At 38.2% G+C, this 20,822-nt stretch overlaps 2 protein-coding genes across 5 annotated transcripts in view; one reads left to right on the top strand and one right to left on the bottom strand.

Moving 5' to 3' along the window:
* smurf1 (SMAD specific E3 ubiquitin protein ligase 1) overlaps positions 1-12,333 on the top strand; it is an 84,069-nt gene extending 71,736 nt beyond the window's left edge. For all 4 annotated transcript variants that reach the window (XM_069906240.1, XM_069906239.1, XM_069906238.1 and 1 more), the window contains one exon: positions 5,892-12,333. In XM_069906240.1, coding sequence (XP_069762341.1) covers positions 5,892-5,991 — 100 coding nt within the window. In that variant the 3' untranslated portion in view covers positions 5,992-12,333. The remainder of the gene's footprint in view (positions 1-5,891) is intronic.
* A 6,218-nt stretch (positions 12,334-18,551) lies between these two features.
* On the bottom strand, positions 18,552-19,208 carry uts2r5 (urotensin-2 receptor 5). The gene is given in 3 exon segments (XM_069904880.1): positions 18,552-18,794; positions 19,030-19,112; positions 19,115-19,208. Coding segments are annotated over 3 exon segments (420 nt in total).
* Positions 19,209-20,822: the final 1,614 nt, after the last annotated feature.

The raw sequence follows: 20,822 nt of genomic DNA, 5'->3' as shown, positions 1-20,822 counted from the left end.
AGATTCAACCAAGAGAGAGTTTGCAAAAGACACAAAAATTGCTGGAATTGTGATGGTGAGGAAGGTTTTCAAATTCTATAGTGGATGTAAATCACTTGTAAATTTACGCAGAGAATTGGCAGATGGAGTTTAATCCAGACAAGTATGTGGTGTGGTGCTTTGGGAGATCAAAAGGAAAGAAAAAGTATACATTATATGGCAGGAGCCTTGGGAGCATTAATGGGATCTGGGGAGTGCCCATTACTTCTTGAAAGTAACAACAAAATTAGATAGTGATAAAAGTGTACAGTGTGCTTGACTTGATTAGTTGCAATATTGAGTACAAAGAAGGAGAAGTCCTGTTGCAGCTGTATAAAACTTTGGTTATGATACATTTGGAATATTGTGTGCAGTTCTGGTCATCACATTACAGAAAGGATGTGCAGGCTTTGGAGGGTGTGCAGAAGTGATTCACCAGAAGGTTGCCTTGATTAGAGAATATAGAACACTACAGCATAGTACAAGCCTTTCACCCTCAATGATGTGACATCCCTTGTATTCCTTTTTTTTTAAAAAAAAAGTACGAAATCCTCCCTACACTGTAACTCTCTATTTTCCTTCCATCTATTTGCTTGTCTCGGAGTCTCTTAAATGTCCCTAATGTTTCAGCCTCCACCAGCATCCCTGGCATTCCAGGCACTCATAACTCTCTGCATTAAAAAAAACTAAAACAAAAAAAAACTTACCCCTGATGTCTCCCCTAAACTTCTCTCCCTTCACTTTGTGCTCATGTCCTCTGGAGTTTGCTATTCCTGCCCTGGGAAACAGGCAGTCCACTCTATTTATGCCTCTCATAATCATGGAGGCCTCTATTAAGTTTTCTCTCATTCTCTGTGCTCCAGAGAAAAGTCCCAGCTCTGCTAACCTTGCCTCATAAGACTTATTTTTCAATCCAGGTAACATCCTGGTACATCTCCTCTGCACCCTCTCCATAGCTTCCTCATCCTTCCATTTATGAGGTGACCATAAATGAACACAATATTCTCAGTGTGGTCCACCAGAGATTTATAAGAGTTTCAATGCGACCTCTCCAGCATCCCATAGGCCTTCTTAACTATCCTATCAACCTGTGTGGTGACCTTGAGGGATGTATGGATTTGGGCCCCAAGGTCTTCTGTTCATCCACACTCTTAAGTAATGAACCATTAACCCTATACTCAGCCTTCTGGTTTGTCCTTCCAAAATGCATCACCTCGTACTTACCCAGATTGAACTCCATCTGCCACTTTTCTAACCAATTCTGCATCCTGTCTATATCCTTTTGACACCTTCAACACCCCCCCCACCCCCAACAAACTTCTTCTGTCTCCAAGTACACGTTGCCTCCTTTATCCTTTAGCGGCCCTATCCTTCTGTTTACATACGCATGGAACACTTTGGGGCTCTCCTTAATCCTACATGCCAAAGCCTTCTCATGACCCCTTCAAGCTCTTCTAAGTCCCTTCTTAAGCTGCTTCTGGCTACCATAGATTTTTCATGAGCCCTTCCTGTTTCCTACTTCCTATATTTAATACACAGCTATGCTCTGCTTAATGTCAATGATGTATTCTGTAAAATTGGGCGTATTACTGTATATATTTAGCAAAGCTATACGGAATACTGAACGTATGCTAAATTAAACAAATTCTTTTCACTTTTTAAACTTTTATGAAAACACACCACACACAATTTAACAAAGAGGATCAAGATCATCCACCACACTGTTCTGAACTTCCTCATAGTGTGCCACTGGAGAGTTTCTAACACCATTGATGAACTGTCACTTTGTAATGCCTGAAGGACCTGGCTGAGGCTCTTATTGGGGAGGAATTGGCTTCTTCAGGAATATGTCCAGTGTTGTTTGCCTAGTTTGCATTTTCTTTTCTTCATAAATTCTTTGTGCAGCAAACACTGCAGGAGCATTCCTCTCGATCAGTGAAATGTGTTCAGTGTTTGGGTCCCTCTCTTCAGCAACCTGTTAAGGTCTGCAAAAATTTGGCTAACCCCTTAACAGTGAACGTCTTCTGCACGTGTTCTTCTGAATTTGCCTCTTCTTCAGCTATTCTCTCTTAAGCAACTCTTCATTTGTTAGTTCCTCAGGAACCACCTCTAGGAGTTCTTCACTGTCATCATTATCTATGTCTAGGTTCAGGTGGTTGTTTACCATGTCAAAAACATCTTTCTCAAACCCCTTAAAGTCACGCACATACCACTTCAGTATTTTGTTCCATGTGCCATTCATGCACTCTTTCGTCACATCATCCCAGGCCCAAGCAAGGTTCTTTATGCAGTGGAAAACCATCCAAAGCTGACACTAAACTCTATCATATTCTGGTCCTTCTTTTTCTTTAAGCATCTCGAACAAGCTTCATGCCTTAATTGTAAACGTCCTGAGAGGGACTCACCTTTGTGTTTGGTCCTCAATTCACGTCATCAGCAATTTCTCCATATCTGACATAGGTCCCTCTTGCATTTTCATTAGGCCTTGTGGCCTTTCAGTGGAGCCGATCCCTTAACATCTTGGAGAATTTTTTCAGGATCATTGTAATTGTCGAGTGCGACTTGACTAAATCGCGAGCAATAGCATTCACTTTTTTCCCACCTTTGTGTTGTTCAATAACCTTTTGTTTCACTTCCAAATCAGTACTACTCCTTTGCCTCTTGCTGTTTTCACCAGCACTCGTTTTGCTGTGTTTGGGAGTCTGTTAGATAGAAAATGCAGTACAGTACTGACCTACATAATCCAATAAAAGACACGAGAAGTACGTGTTGTGCGCAGGAAGTTCTTGTCCAATTACGTCCACTACATCACTACATCCCACTCTCCAGTTGAGATTTCTCAACTATTATAAACCTATGGGTCCACGGACAACGGGCGTATGTGCAGTCAGACGTTGCCTGAACGGACGTTAAGCGGCGCATACCTGTATATGCTTCCTTCTCCCTCTTGACTAGCTGTCTCACCTGTTTCATCAAGCATGGTTCTCTTTTCTTACCTTCCTTTCCTAGTCCCAGTGGATATGCAGGGAATGGAAGAATATAATCACATGAAGGCAAGTGGATTATTCTGAACCCAGCACAAGTGGTCCCTAAACTTCCTCCGCATTAGTTCTGTGCTTTCTCCCTTGATCGTCCATTTCCAATTTACTCTCCCGAGTTCCTGCTTCATCCCATTGTAATTATCCCTGCCTCAATTAAGTACTTACCCATTTTTATGCTTTTATCCTTTTCGGCAGCTATGCTAAACCTAAGGGAGTTGCAGCCTCTCTCACCAAAATGCTCCCCTAACAAGAGGTCTGCCACCTGACCAGGTTCATTACCCAGAATTAGATCCAGTATGGTTGCTACATCGCAGACCAGCAGCAATAGAAATTCACCAAGGCAATGTTATATTTTTATTTTAAAACACCATTTTTAAAAATTAATAAAATAACACATTAATTAAACTCGACCCCAACTATGCACAAATGTACTTGTGTGTGTCTGGAATACCCAAATCATTTCAGCGTAGGCACAATTCTGGAAAGTCATTCCAAAGTTCAGACTTAGAAATCCATTGTTGAAGTGCGGTCTTTTAAACTGATCCACAGAAGTAATCACTAAGGAGGTGGGAGAGACTGAGTGACTGGACTGCCAAAAACTCACAAATCCTTGCAGAGAAATGTCCTTTTGGATGAACAGTTGTCACAACTCCCCTTTTCCTTGTGTAGGGGAAACGAAACGTGTGACTTCCACGATGCTTCCAAAATCCAGGCACGGGTCAATTGTAATGACCATAGGTCACAATCCGATGGAGCAACTCTCCTGCTTCCAAAACCCAGGTGCAGGTCAATCAAAGTGACCTTTCCTTTGATCACAGTGTGGTTTTAATAATTCCCCTGACAGGGAGAATCAGCCGAATTGTCCACTTCACACAGAATTACTCCATCTCATTGTTCCATGAGATGGCTGGTGGTCAATAATGAATGGTTTCTTCAGTGTCTCACTCGTACGACTCTTTCACCACTTGTGTTCCTGGTTAAAGCAACGAATGTTCTTTCTCTTCCTCCAGAGTATCAACTGTGGGAACATCCGATACAAATTGTTTCCACCAATCTCTCTACAACTGTGAATGGTTGCAGCCTGTACTAGCCCTTAAAGTGACATTCACACTAAATGAAACGAGAGCTTGTAATAATGGTTTCTCCTCTTGTCACTGGTCCATGTACTGTGTCAGGAATCCTTCTTGGGCACACCTGAAAAAAAAGTACCAGGGTGTAGGTTAATGGGATGTAAATTGGGCAGCACGGACTCGTAGGCCGAAATGGCCTGTTACTGTGCTTTATGTCTAAATTGCTTTTAAAAATTTTAAAAATCTATGCCTCTTGTAGTAAGGAGGTGCCAATCAATATTAGAGGAGTTGAAATCACCCAAAACAACATCCTTGTATTTCCTGCACTATTCCAAAATGTGGCTGCTTATCTGTTCCTCAGTGTCCTGAGGCCTATTTAGGAGCCTATGGACTACTCTCAGCACAGTGATTGCTTCCTTTCTATTTCTGTCTTCCACCCACACCCACTCAGTTGACACACATACAGCCTCCTCCCTTTCTATAGATGTGATCCTATCCCTGACCAGTAATGCTGCTCTCCCCCATCTCCCCCTCTTTACCACCCTTCTTATTAAAACACCTATACCCTGGTACCTGCATCAGCCAATCCTGCCCTTCTTCCAGCCAAGTTTCTGTAACGACCACACCATCATAGTTCCACATACTGACTAAGCTCTGTTCATCCCCTTTATTCCTAATACTCCTAGTTTTGAAATAGGCACATTTCAAACCCTCTGTATCACTGCCTCTGCCTCCAGAATGATCCAGAGTTCATCTAGCTCAAGTTCCCTAATGATCTCCCAGGAGCTGCAGCTGGATGCACTTCTTTCAGGTGTAGTCATCAGGGACAATTGCGCTGTCCCAGATTTCTCATATCCTGAAATTCCATTGCCCTAGCAGCTGTCTCCATTAGCTATTCCTAATTTAAATACAAATATTTTGCCTAGCCTTAACTCACTGGAATCAAGCTGGATTTTGGCTTCTGCTCGCCAAGGCCTCTAAGCCCAACTCCTACACTGGGCTACTCTCCACTGGTTTGAGCTACTCCTTTTTTTTGTCACTGTCCCTTATCTTTATTACTGCACACACCAATCACCATTCTGTTTAACCCTAACTTCCCTCCGCTCCTTTTTAAACTGCACACACCTCCATCTGGTTCCCAACACTCACAACTCGACCAAGTCCCTCACTCCTCCCCTTTCATTGGCGGTCCTGAAATGAGAGAGTATTCACTATAAGGAGAAGTTGCACAAACTTGGTTTGTTCTTTTTCTAGAATGCTGGAGGCTGAGGGGAGACCTAATAGAAGTTCATAAAAATTTAATTAAAGGCATAGATAAAGTAGTTGGTCTTCTCCCAGGGTGAAAATGGCAAATACTAGAGGGCGCAACTTCAAAGCGAGTGGGGGAAAGTTTAAAGGGGATGTGTGGCATATGGTCTTTTAACACAGGGTGTCTAAAACATGCTACTAAGGGGACAGTGTGGAAGCAGATTTGAAAATGACATTTAAGAGAGGCATTAAGAGACAAACGTGAATATGCAGGGACTGGAAGAATATGATCACATGAAGGCAAGTGGGTTATTTTTAATATGGCAGCACGGTCGAAACAGACATTGGTGGGCTGAAAGGCTATTCCTGTGCTTTTCTATTTCAGTGAAAGTATTATTTAATAATTCAGAGGATTTTTTCGGGTCGGATTATTTTAACTGTGCTTAGAACAAATTACCAGAACCTCTGCACTACCCCACTTCTATAGAACTTTATTTATTCTCTCTTTTCTCAGTTTTAATCGCATAGACATCCCTCCTTATGAGTCTTATGAAAAGCTTTATGAGAAATTGTTGACAGCAGTTGAAGAAACGTGTGGCTTTGCAGTGGAGTGAAGCTCGTGAGCTCCTCTGAAACTGATAAGAATACTACAGAAAGGAAATTCTGCGACCATCATGATGAACGGCGCCCAATGTAGCTGAGAGAACTAACAACTCACTCACAAGGTTGCTATTATTTGCAAATTATATAATGACGCTGATTGCTCAAAAACCGAAAAGGGGTGGGATTTCAAATGGAAGAAACTAGGACGTTCATGCGTGAGGAAGATACGGAATTTGTATGACAGAAAAATGGACCTGTTTCAGTTGTATCATACCTTTTTAATTTGCGTGCTTGAAACTTTATTTCAAAAACTTTGCACAGTGAACAATGACAGATCCTTGCACATTTCACTTCCTTCAACCATTTACCCAGCCGTTATCCTAAAAAATGTGGTCCAATGGAAATTTCATTCTTCCTAAACCTGAAACTAGAAATAGTTCTTTTTCTAGCTTGAGTATTCCTTTTTTTATCAACTCCTTCAGCTCAGACAGTAACTATACGGTGCATTTTAATCAAATCAGATTATTTTTATCTATATTTTGTTAAAAGAATTGTATTCCTCCACAGTATGATAGGTAACTTTTTAGCAATGTTTACAGATGTATTTACAGAAGAAACTAAATATCTTGTCCTAATATGGTGAACCCTTTAATACATCAGTCATATTTTGGCTCCAAAATTAAAATTGTAATCATGTTGAAATGTATGTTTTATGAATAACTTGGAGGTAAGGCATCCTCTGTTAATTTCTTGAATTCTATTTCATAATGCACATGAAATAAAGGATTGGTTTGTACAAAATTAATTTAAAAATAAGAGCTGATTGCATTTGAACCTGCAAGTGTCTTTCAGTACTCAAATGACTGATCCAGCAATGTTCAGAGAAATCCAGCATTGAAAGAGTTAATGGAGGAAAATTGCCATTGTATTTTCAAGTTTTTTTTTGCTGTAAATCTGGTTTGTTTTTAAATCTTCTTTTAATTCTTTTGTTCTCTTGCTATATTGTCCTTGGCTGAGAACCTATAATAACATTCATGAAACATCCTATCGTAAGAAAACTGAAGAAGTGTGCCAAGTGTGAAATTGACTGACGTGAATGTGTACTATACTATACCAATAGAGTAAGCAGATTAATGGATATTTAAGTTTTGAAATTTTATTCTGCCAACCCTTGTATCCATGTTTTAACATTTTGCTTGAACATTTTGTCTTTTGTTGTTTCTGAATGTTGAACTGAAATTAATTTTAATTAATTTAAATACTTTTGGAAACATGAATAAGTAATAAGGATATTGCTCAAACTATGTTAGACTATGTAGGCTTTAAAGAAGACCCTGAAGTTTTAAACAGAAGTCAGGTATGTGTAGAAAGTATTCATTCCTTTTGTCAATTCCAGTAGTTCTTCTGCCCTTTTTAAAGAGACAGTATCCCTGTTTTTAATTTAATCTTCTTAAATCTGTGTCCAGTAGATTTCAGGCTAGTGGTGTGAGGCCTTAAACCAAAACAGTTTGATAAAAATAATGGTGTAAACAGTGGTAGAAGTAAACTTGTTTTTGTAGGTTCACAAACTATAAGAATTGTGATCAATGTCGTGTCTGTTTCAAGCCCAGTCCTGTCCATTTGTGGACTTGAGCACAATCAAGTCTCCATATTTTTCTATGTGTCTTTTCATTTCTACTGAAAAGGTTAGTCCCTTGTTCTAAAGATTCATTTTGTAGAAGCTGAGTTTTGTTTTTATAATTCAGTAGAGAACAAAATTTCTGCCTTCCCCAGAAGTCACAGCTTTTAATTCGGTAAGACTGTGATGTTGAATAAATGTTGCATAAATTCAGAAAGAGATTTAAAAAAAAAACCATATTGCATTAAGTGATTTTACACCGTGAAGAACCAATTTGAATCCCTAAATAAAAGAGCACATTCCATATTATTGAAACAACTGAAATCTGAGTCTTGGGTACTAAAGTTAGGCAAGTTGTATGGATAAAGTTTTCAGTACCACTGACAAAGAAATTACATTTTGATAGTAATATTTCAGCACCATTTGCATTTAAAAGTGATAATTAATCTCGAGTGTTTGTCAACAATATTATTTCTCATTATTACATTTCAGAAGTTTCCTACTTTTATTGTATTTTAAACAACTTTTATATCTATAAATTTCTTTAATTTATATGTCCATGATATAATTGAAAGTGCTTTCCATACAAACATTTTTGATAGCTGCCATATCAACATAAACTGACACCAAATTAATGCTTTGTAAAATGTATTTTTCCAAGAGAAAAAGCCAAACAATTTGACTCAGGTTTTCTGCCAAATTAATTAATTAATTTTCTTTATAGATCCTATTAACTTGGTAAACACATCATTGGTTAACTTAGAGTATATCACTGAGTACTCAAATTAAGTTTCAAAATTGGGTATTTTGAATTGTACATTGTCAATAAGTTTCCCTTTTGTGTGAAGTTAATAAAAAGATTGACTATTAAGAAATCAACTAGTCCCAAATCCCAAACATCTTGGTTTTCAACTTTAAACCCAATATTTGGTTTCTTGATTATTTTTAAAAAAATATTTCAATGGTGTGAAATTGCTTTTTTCTGTAGGGTTGCAAAGAATACTCTCTTGCTTTTGTATGAGATTGGTAAAACTGAATACCACTTTATGCAACTACAGTTCAGGAACTGGGATTTCTTTGCTTTTGTTGTGTATCACTTTTGTTGTGTAGTAATGTAAATTCTTGCATTTATTTAAAGAATTAGAATATTACATCTCAAAACATACTGATGTCGGCAGCATATTTGAAAATTCAAGTCCATGTGTTTTTCTGGATATTTTGCAATGAGCTAGAAGTCTTCCTTACAAAAATATAAAAACCATTTTATTCATCCGTATTTTGCATCACAAAAACAACAAAATAACTTTTTTTTTCTGATTCCCCCAAAACAAGCTGGGACTACATTAAAGACCGCTGCAAGAATTACTTTTATTCAAGATGGATCCAGCATTGTGACACTTGATTCAATTGATCATTGCTATTCAGGCAACCCATCTACAGAAGCCACAGTTAATGCTGCAAGTCTTGAACATTTAACTTTATAACTCTTTAAAGTTAAACACTAATTATCCAGTATTCCTAACCACAAGCTATAACTGCAGTACCTCAAATGAACAACATTCTATTTATGTACTTTTGTTGGCAGGGAAGGAAAAATTATTTTGAAATTCTTCAAACTAAATGCAATTAGCTACAAATAAACACTTGGGGTATTTGGGGGTGGGGGGGGAAATATTTTTTAAATCATCGACTTCTAGTTAATTCCGTGACAAATATAACTAACAAGATCATGAAGGGAAGCCCTTTTTAATATATTTATTTTATATAGAATATACAATGTGCTTTGACTTGAAAAATTTTGTTCTTTAATAATAAGTAAAATAGACTGTAGTGATTTGGGAAAGCTGTGGAATGAATGTTTTATTCATCACTCTCATTGTGCATCTGTAGTTTTTTTGGGAATGGAAGGAAAATTGGAGAACCTGTTTCCATGCAGGCACGTTTTTGAGGTTTTTGTTTCTGGATTTTATGATATTCACCGCCCCCCCATTAAAAAAACTAACTTCCCAAAATATTTGAAATTGGAAATCTTTTGCTGCAATTCCACAAAATATTCAGCCCAAGGTTATACTTCTGTAGTACCTTTCACAACCTTGGGTGTCCCAAAAGTGCTCTGCAGTCAATTCTGTATCTTTGAAGTGTGGCAACACTAATTCAGGAAATAAAGCTTTGTCCCATGTGCATAACAATGTACAGATAATGTTTTTAATAAAAAAAAATTAAAAATAATCTTGCTGGAAGTATGCAACAGATCAGGCAGGCATCTATGGAGAAGTTTTGAGATTTTCAGAATGTATTAGAACAAACGGATAGTTTTTTAGAAACAGTAGTTTTTTTGTACTGTATATGAAACATTGTGAGACCTGATTCTATTCTTTTATAGGAAAGAATAGTCTGGAATATTTCTATTTTTTAATTTATTTTTGCCAATCGAACAGCTCAAAGAATGGACTAAACCCTAATAAACCGAATTTATTCATGTTGGTGATGCAGTTCCGATATTGTCTATTAATTAAAATGAAAAATGCTGTTAAACATTATTCTTGAGAATTTTCAGATTTTTTTTTAAATCAAAACCCAAAATTTACACAAAAAAAAGGATTGATGAATTTAATTGGTAGCAAATAGAACGAAGTGATAAAATCAGTCTTGGTTACTGCTGCTATTTCATCTGTTGAAATAGAAATACCTTGTTGGTTGAACTCAGATTTTAACTTGTTTTAGATGAAGATCTTCATCTGTGTTGCGACTGTCGACACCACTGTTACCACTACTAGTGCTGAAGAATCAAATTTAAAACATAATTTATTAGATACTTTAAAAAAAATACTTTAAAAAGATTGTTTGGAAAATTATTTGTGAGCATATTTTCACCTCAAACATTCTTGAACTAAATTTAAAGCTGGAGTTACAATATTTTAAATAGTGGAATCATTCTATTGGTTTGGGTGAGAGAATGGGTGTATCAAATAAGTTTAATTTTCTTCTCTTATATCTATAAGGTATTTATTGGAATTTTGGAAAGTCAAAGAAATCATATGGTAAGATGTAAATTCTGGCGAGAGATAAATGGCTTTAACTCTTTCTCCCTTATCTATTCTGTCAATACACAGGATGTTTCATTAATGGAGACAGATATGGTTGAGATAATGATCTTGGTTGTGAACTAAATCAGACTACATTGGTTGAAGTTTAGATATGTATCATCTGTGATGGCTGCGGGCTTCATGCACATACTAGTGCTATTAGTATTTACATACTTTTGTCCCATTGGTAATTTAATGTCTCTTTATTTGATGAAATAGAGTACTGGAACTAAAATGAATAACTCGTGTGCATTGGTCAATAAAATTATTGAGGTGCTACAGATATAATTAGGACGAATTCCTCTCTATTTCATTCCTCTGGTTTTTGTGAAGAAATAATTTGTTTGCAGAAAGATCTAATAGTGCACCAAAATGGCTCTTAACAGTGCTGCCATTGATTGCAACTCAGTGATGTTGTTAAATTTTTGTGTTGCCTTGATTATGAAGATGTACCAATAATGCGGAAGAATGGAGTGGGTCCTGAATGTGTAAATGGTTGCAGCACTTGATTGAAATAACTGGCTAGCTTATTTACGTCTCAGAATGATAGTGGCCCAACTAGATTTAGATCATTATTTCTGTGAAATTATGGTCTATTTGGAACAGAAAGAGAAAATGAGAAGAGAAGGCAAAATTCAGTTCTGAAGTAAAAGATTGCTAGATTGAGGAAATTAGACATTCATGTATACTAGTGGGTTCTTTCTATTAGTTTTTCAATTCGATTAATTTCCTTGTGTGATTTATGTGCTGTAAGACCCAAGATATCTGTTTGGCTCAGCGAATGCCAAGTATATGCTGGTTGTAGCTGGAACTGAGAGGTAGAGTGGTATTGTAAGTAAGCAATGGTGAAAGTCTATTGATGCCAACACTTTTTTGAAGCTGTTTTTAATCCTTTGGTTGTCCCATGTAATACAGTAGCTTTGCAAAAAAAAAACTAATAATCTCGAGCCTTTGGAACTCCAGATGAAAGGAAACTATTGTGTCATTGTACAATAACCCTGGAGTTTTTAATTTGGCTCCTAAATTTATGATAGAAATATTACTGCAAAAACCATAATAAATATTGGATGCAATTTTAGCCCACCTTATTTCACTTTTCCCTTGTATTAATGGCTTTCTTATATAGCTGTGTATTTTTTCTGTTGTAACATGAGGGCATCTGAAAAACACCGACACAAGTTATCTGCAAAGCCAACTTTTGTGGGCTTTTTCTTTTGTTGCATTGTTTAAAGGATTGAAGATAGCACTCCTGAAGGTAAAGGCGCTGTAATAGGCAAAAGGTTCAATGCTGCTTTGCTTCTGTCATGAAAGATACCTAGTGTTTTATGTAAGAGATCTGTCCTTTTTATTTTCTGTAATAAGCCTACTTTTGCAAATGAAATTGTTTTGACATATTTATTAACTAGTAACTAATCTGAGGAAAATTATTGCTGTATTAACTTTTTCATCGTTGCTGCTAAAGTCTTTTAGCACCAGTTTTGTCGTGAACAGTGTATAAAATCTTTGTTTTAACTGTGAATCGAGGTATTTTTTATTATTAATGGTATTGAATGAGGTATGGACTGAACTTGATGGCTGGTAATTGAGAAGGATGTTGGACTCGTGGCCACATTCACTTTTGTTACATGCAATAAAATTTGAACTTTAAATATTCGTTCTGGGTTGAACTTTTTCGTGAATAAAGGAGGTCTCAGAATGAAGTAAAAATATTTTCTAAATCTAATTTTATATTGAAATATATTATTCATTAACAAACTTTATACTGCAAATCGGCAGATGTGGGTTGGGAAGACAGGTCCTTTTAGCTTATTCATATCTGAAATTAATTTTGTTTTTGCACATTTGGTCATATCACTGTCCTACCTGCAAGTCTATTTGATCATTGGTTATGAGTTTCATGACTGAGTTCATCCTCATTCTACTGTCACACTTTTAGATTTTTGGCTCATCGTGTATTTTTTCTCACCTGATCAATTAGTTATAGTCGAAGTAAACTGGTGTAATGCTGGTCAATGGATGCCCTAGTGGGTCACATGAACAGAGATTCTCTGAATTGCCAGATTAGTATTTTCAGTTCATGCACTGTATTTCACTTTCAATCTCCCTGACTGACAGAAGCTCTATTGGTGATCGTGGGGTAGTAAGGTTATGTGGGATATCTTCTATCTAAGGGATAGTTGGATTGATGGCTAAACATCAGTCTGTGGCAGTTCTATGTTGTAAGTCGATAGATAGTGCCTTCGGGCATGATTGTAGATAGCTTCCTTCCCAAACAACCATTCTTTTCTCACCAGTGAAATAGACTGACTGTTAACTGAGATTGGATTACATTCCCTCTGAACCAGAAAATTAGGGATTCAAGTGCTCCTGAACACAAAAATGTCGACTGATAATTCAGTAGATTACAGAGAGAATGCTACACTGTCAGAACATGCTGTCTTGCAGTTGCGAGGCTCAATGGAAAGATCCCATGGCACTTCAAAAAAGACCAAGGTGTTTGTAGAATCTCATCGGTGATGGTCTTTACCCACTCAATATTTATTATTCCATACCCTTATGTTTATTCATTGTGCTTCCTTTTCTCATTTGAATATTCTTAAATGCTGTAAAATTACCTGCCTCTTCCACCACCCAAACAGTACCAATAACTCTGAAAATATTCTGCCCTCTAAATCTCCTATCCCTTAAATCAACCTCTGGTCATGTCACCACTGTTAAGCGCAAGATGGTTCCTCACTCCTTAATCAGACCACTCCTCAACTTTTTCCACTACAAAGGAAACAAGACCAACCTATCTGTTGCCTTCTTGTAGCTAAAATGATCCATCCCAAGCAATATCCTGCTCTATTTCATCTGGACCCCCTCCAGTGCAATCACATCCTATAATGAGAAATGCACGGTATTTCTATTGTGGCCTGTCCTCCCTACTGTTGTGTTCTCTGCCCCAATTAATGAAAGCAACCACAGTATCAATAAAACTTCATCGCTTTATCTACCTGTGGGGATACTTGGACGTGCACATGAAGGGTACACTCTTCCTCAGTGCTTCCCAGGATCACATCTCTAATATACTATTCTATAGCTTATTTCCATCAACCATATATGGTCATCACCTTGTAGTTTGTAAGAGGCTGGGATGTAAATTGACTGTCTTGTTAATGTTATTGCAAGAAATATTTTCAAGAGTATTTGCTTGACTGTAAAATGCTATGGGACGCTCTTAAAAATGGGCATTGTGTATTTTTTTTTACCGTAGAAGTTTTCTTGCTTGATTTTTCATCTTGTTATAGAGGTGGCATCCATTTACGGATGATCAAGAAAAGCATTCGTATGGCACATAGTTAGAGCCTTTTGTATATCAACTTTGGCCCTCAGAGGGTATGCTTAACAGCATTCAACAGAGCTTGATTTGTTTATGGTCAGAAAAAACTAAATTTGTGAATAGCATATTTGTACTTCAATAAAAGTACCTTCACATGCACCATTTGGTATATGCCCAAGGATTATTTCAGCATTATTCTTTGGCACAAAATCCTGCGACTAACATTTTTTTCTTCAAGGAAAGGGGTTTCTTTTTATGCTAATGTCCCCGCTGCTTGAAAAGATATCATTAATCCCAAATGTAATGATCCCTTTGAAGTCCATCCATTGTTTGATATTAATTGAGCACTAAACTTGAAATTGTTTAAACCATTTTGTCATTGAACCTACAATAATCCGATAATTAACCCATGGAAAATCTTTGGGTTTCACTTTCTCCTTTGCCACTTCTTGCTCAACACCATTGTCACAGCATGGCTGATCATTCATTGCAAAGCTTGTTGATCATCTCTGATGCTGTTTCACTGTTAACTCTAAATTTGCCCAACTTTCCAAGTGCCTTGATAGTAACTGTCAGTAACTCTTAGACGTGACTGCTGCAAGTCGGTCTGAGAGTTCACGGGAGGAGTTTTTTTGGGTGGTAGTATCAGTTCCGTCACAAATTTTAGAACTAGGATAATTTGCCATTCCTGCTATTCCCTGCACTCCTGGCACCAATGGGCATGGAGGATGAGAGGAATCTGGCTTGTTTTCCTCCCCGCCTTAAGGGCAGAATAATCGATTAACACTAGGAAGCCAATATTGTAGCCCATTTGCACTAATTTAATATCTTGGAATGCAAGTCATGGGAAAATCATGGCATTACTTCTGGGGAGTGAATGTGTCACCTGTCTATCAGATTTTGATTTTGAGTAAAGGTCTATTATAGAATCCCACAGCATTCAGAGGCCAGTGATCCGATATGTTTGTGCCAACTCTTGGAAGGAGCTCCCAAATTAGAAATGATCCTCTTGTTCTTTTTCCCCTCAGCCCTGAAAAATGTATTCTATAAGTAAACGCCCAATTTCATGTTAACAATTCATACTTAATCTACTTATTTTTGTAGTGTGTATGCCAGAATACATATTTCTATTTAATGTCATATATCTGTATGTTCTATTTTACTGATTTTTCTGCCAATAGAAGTGGCTGTTCCTTATTCACATAGTAAAGATGCTTCACAATTTTTAACCTCTAATAAATCTGCCTTTAACTTGTGATCTGAAAAGAATTCTTCCTCTGATCACTGTTCCACACTGGTTGCATCATTAATGTGAGGCCTGCTTCTTTATTCTTTTTGAGGAAGTGCTACGATATTGGATTATTTCCTCAGTAAATTGCAAAATCTTTCAATGGTACGCAGGGTGCTGAATGAATGACCAAAGACTACCTTTCCACCTTACTTGCTATTATCGTGCTTTGAAGTGCACAAGAAACGCGAGCAAAAACAGGTTAAGGGCACAGCAGCTGCAAGGAGTTGACAAATGTAGTTGACCTTTAACCTCATGATCATTTTCCTGCACTAACCCATGTCCCTTGATTCTCTTAATGATCAGCTTTATTTTCAGGACATCGTTATTGTTTGTGCATTAAATAATTCATCCATTATACGGACAAATCAGGGAGAAAGGCACTGATTTTTTAAAATTGTAACAACATCAATTAGCAATTTTACTCTAGCAAAGCAAATGTTGCTAAATTGAATTTAAATGGAGACATACAGCACAGTTACAGGCCCTTTTGGCCCACAGGCCCGAGCTGCCCAAATACACCCAATTGACCTCTAACCCCCCAGTACATTTTGAATGATGGGAGGAAACCCACATAGACACATGACGCATCCTAACGCTGGTGACTGCTGCAGTAACAGCATTGTGCTAACTGTGCCACCCTAACAAGCACCCTAACATTTAACCTTTAAAATAAAGGTTAAATATTCCGTGCAGAGTTCGGATAAGTATGCAACCAATTTACCATTATGTATTTGACAAGCATTGTTTTGTTTAAAATGATCTTGTATTAACCTAATCAAAAAAGAAAGTGAATTGAATTGAGTTTTGGAATAAACAAACATGATTTAGGAAAAGATTGCGCCACAGCCTCTCAGGCCTGATTTTTTTTTAAGGCTGATCCTGGCTGATCTATTTGTAATGTACTGCTCCTTCCCATGTACTCAATAACTTTCCACCTCCTTGCTTATCATGAATCTATTCTGCCTTAAAATATTCAGACGTTCTGCTTCTACTGCCCTTTGAGAAAGACACGTACAAAAGACTCATGGCCTCCTGAGAGAAAAATTTCACCTTTTTTAAACGCGTGGCCCATTATTAAATGTAAGGTCACTAATTCTATATTCTTTCAGATCCACCCAATCAAAAACATCAGGTATTTGTCTACTTCAGTCACTATCATCTTCCTGTTCTAAACTCCAGCAGATACAATTTGAACTTCCCCAACTTTCATCATTAAACAACCAGGTATCTTAATCCAGTAAATCTTTAAGTGTTTGCTTAAATATGGAAGAACTACTCAGCCAGTCAGAGAGTGTGTTGGACAAAGGGGATTAGCTTCAGAGGGATGTTGCTGATGTAGGATTAAATGATACTGCGATGGGGAGACTCAGGGCAAAGAAGAACAATGTAAATGTGGTTAAAAGTTCCAGGACAAATAGTATTAATGAAGTGAAAGCAATCTTGACAATACTTCCTCTTATCATTTCAAGGATCTATTCCAGTTTCTCTGCATCGTCTCCGCCTTTTCTGACAATCCCACCTTCAATGCTAGTATTTCTAACAGATATTACTCTTTTCTCAACCAAAGATTCCTCACAGTGACCATTGCTTATGTCTGTTTCTTGCCCCGCATTTCTGTGCTCACTGCTCATCCTGCACCACGTAGTGTTCCTCTTGTCCAACATCCACCTCATATACCATACCTCATGCCCACTATTTTGCCATCTCCATCATGGCTAAATACGTCTTCCTTCGTAAAATTACTATAAAACCATTTCACTCCATAACCCTTGGACCACTCTTCAATGGTGCCCAACCACAGTGTTCTTCCCTTGGCATCTCCCTGTACGTGCAGAGATACAATCTGCCTTTTCATTTCTTCCCTTTCCAGAACCCAAACATTACTGTTAGTTGAAATACAAATTTGATTCTAATTTTTTCAACTCTTGTGCTTGTGTACAATCTTCTCTACACTGGAGAATCAGAGAATGCTCATGTGAAATACCAGTACTTCTATCGGCAAGCAAGATCCCAAGCCTCCAATTGCTGTTAGTTTAACTGTGTGCCTTGTTTCCCCACGCCCTTGATCTCCTATATTGTTTTGATGAAGTTCTATCCGAGAGATGCAAAGATTTTTTTTTAAACTCATTTAGCGAATCAAAGAGAAATGGGGTTACTACACATGATTTCAAAGGTAAATCATGATCTTATTGAAGATGGGGTTAACACGAGAATTTGAATGGTCTGACTCTTTCTATTTCTTATGTTCCCAGTGAAAATATGAACTGGAGATGCCTGAAATACGAAATTTTTAAAAAATGCTAGAAATTCTCAACAGGGTGATTAAAAGACCATTGATCAAAAATCCTAAAATTTTTCACTATTCAAAGATGCTGCCTAACTGGAGTATTTCCAGCACCATTTATATATTTTTATGTCTGTTTCAATTTTTTTTAACCATTTATGGACTCAACAATTTCAGATTTTTACAGCCCACAGCCACTGTGATTCCCATTGCACCTCAAAAATATCTACATCTTGCCTCATTGTCGCACACATCTTTATACCTCACACCATCATTCCCTTTTTTCTAATGTGGATGTGTATCTATATAAAAAATATATATTGCTCTTGCATGGTATTTTCTTCCTTAAAATTATCCCCTGCTCAACTCTCTTTGCCTGAAGCTTTTTGCAATTCTGGTGTCGGGTCTAATCTGCTAAATCTTCCATCATCGTCTGCTTATATTAATCTCACACACCCCTTCATCAATTTACCTTTTTGGCAAGAATATTTGCTTTGTGGTTTCAGACATTTAATTTTTCAGTTATGTATTCATGATGCTCTTAAAAATCATTTTTCAAAAAATTCTTGAAGGAATGAAAGGTGTCTCATCAAATGAAGCAATGTTTATGTAAATTTTTATGTCAAAAGACTCATCCATTTTCTGTAGATAAATCGAGGTTTTGACAAGTATGTTAAGTTAAATCAGATTTACAAACTTATATTGTAAAAATAGGTTATATTTTAAATGAATGACTTTCTAGATTCCCTTTCTCTTTAAATTAAACATTAAGAAACAAATTATTTAACCTTGTTAAAAGAAGGGGAGAAAAACTAAAAATTTAATGATGAGATAGACATGCCAGGGTGATGTGTGTAAATGATCTAAATGCAACAAATAAAGAAAGATTAATCTCTGATCTGTTACTCCCATTTTCACATGGCAGAAATAGAACTATCAAGGGCTGTGATCTGAAAACTGCAGTTAACAGTCAAAGGAAAGTAATAAAAATTAAATTCCACAGATGGTCTTCCACAGTTCCTTTTAATTGTGTGTACACAAGTACACTGGTGACTCCCAGAAGATCGTGATCTTTGGAGGTAAAATCCTGTGACACTTCCTTTGTGAGAGCCTTCTGGTGTTTGACTTTTTTGTTACTCGGGTATTCTTTGTAATTTTTTTTTACCAGCAAGGTACAGAGGAAAGGATTGATGCAGCTATTGCAGTACACCAGGCAAGTCGCAAGCAATTTCACAAAGGATGATAGATTTATTGAAATGTAGAATTAACAATTGCCATATGCAAAAAGTCAAGAAACGATGCAATAGGTTCAAATAAATTACTGTCCCATTCTTGTCAAATTATCTGAGATCAGTCATTATCAAGGACAAGAAGAAAGAAAAGCAGCCAAACTGCACCATTGTCTTTTCTGCAACCATTGTCTTTTCTGAAAGTAGCTAGGGGTTCACCCCTGCTAGGTATCTCTCCATACTCCGAACAGTCAGGGTGAAGGTGCTGGCTTGCATGGTCAGAAAGTCCAAGCTGAGGAGGAACCAAGTTCTCCAAAGTACCAGTTCTTTGCAAAGTAGGTGTACACCACAAATGGAATGGCAATGAGGTAAAGGAGATTGGTCACAGCTAACTTCATTTGTTACGCAAACGTTCATCTTGTAATCCTCATGGATAAATTTGCCACCAGCAGGACATAGATTCCCATCAGACAGATGATGGTCCGAATGATCCCAAGCAACATTGTCATCAACATCTCATTCGCGGCTTCAGAGGTTGAGACGACGAGTTACCTACGGTGGACAAGTTCCTATGGGCACCAAGAAATGTCATTGCCCCATCCAAATGCAGTTCTTGATAAATTGGACTCAATACAGCTAAAGACATGTATGGGGTTTAATTCACTCACAGCCAATGATACTGAGTGGCCTGCAAAGTTTCTCTGGGTACTGCACTAGATCCCAGCATATGCAGTGAGAGACCAGGGTTGACTTTTACATGGAAAATTCCAGATTTTTGGGGCACAAATAGGGGTCAACATTTACATGAGATCGACCTTGTACATGAGTATATACGGTACCTGTTTTGCTTGGAACCACACCATCAAAGCAAAAGATGCCCCAAAGTTGTTGATCCATTCAAATCTGAAAGAGAAATTATTATTTTTTTGTCATGGCATGAGAGAGGAGCAGAGGTGATGCAAAGGTAAGTCGATGAGATGAGTTTTGAGAAGTTTGGTGGGACAACTAAACAGAAAGGAGCAGATAGTAACACAGCGAGTTCCACAGAACAGGGGCAAGTCCTTGCTTCTTTCCTGAAGTTTCTTTTTGATTTACAGCAGTGAGATTTTTGCCCACCTTAAAGCAAGCCTGATAAAACTCTCATTGACTTCCTCAAGCACTATAATGAAAATCACTAACTAGACCTTCCTGCAGTTTGTAATCATGCCTCCTATTCTCAACTCTTCCTCCTCCAGAGATACCACCCACCCCCTCACCCCACCCCACACCTCAACCCCCCCACACACACACATACACACCCCACACCCACCCCAAACGCCCACACACACACCCATTCCCACATACACACACCGCCCCCACAACCCCCTCACCCCAACCCACCCACCCCACACACACTCACACAACACCCACACACACCCCCACCCCCACATACACACCCCCATCCCACAACCTCACACACACCCACCCCACAACCACACACACACCCACACACAAACACACACACCCCCACACACACCCCCCACACCCCTCCCTCACCCCACCCCCCACATCCACACCCACCCACCCACACACACTCACAGACCCCCCACACACATACCCCCCCACCCAGCCACACACACACACTCACCCCCACACTCACACCCCAACACCCACCCACACACACACTCACCCCCACACACACACACCCCAACACCCACCCACACACACACTCACCCCCACACCCACTCACACACACACTCGCCCCCACACACACATCCCCACATTCAACCCCACACCCACCCCCCACCACCACACACACCCACATCCCCCCCACATTCACACCCACCCCACACATACACCCACCCCCCCCACACACCACCCACACAGCACACCCACCCACACAGACACACACGCGTGCAAAACCTCATGACCGCACTGTTCCAGTCGAGACTACTCAAACCCCACTTGCAGCACTAAATATTTAGAATAGGTTCGAAGGGTTCGAAGAAAATCAAGGCTGGACAAGTGTTCTA

The sequence above is a fragment of the Narcine bancroftii genome, chromosome 12, assembly GCF_036971445.1.
Source record: "Narcine bancroftii isolate sNarBan1 chromosome 12, sNarBan1.hap1, whole genome shotgun sequence".
Lineage (NCBI taxonomy): Eukaryota > Metazoa > Chordata > Chondrichthyes > Torpediniformes > Narcinidae > Narcine > Narcine bancroftii.
This window is presented reverse-complemented; position numbering and strand designations above follow the sequence as displayed.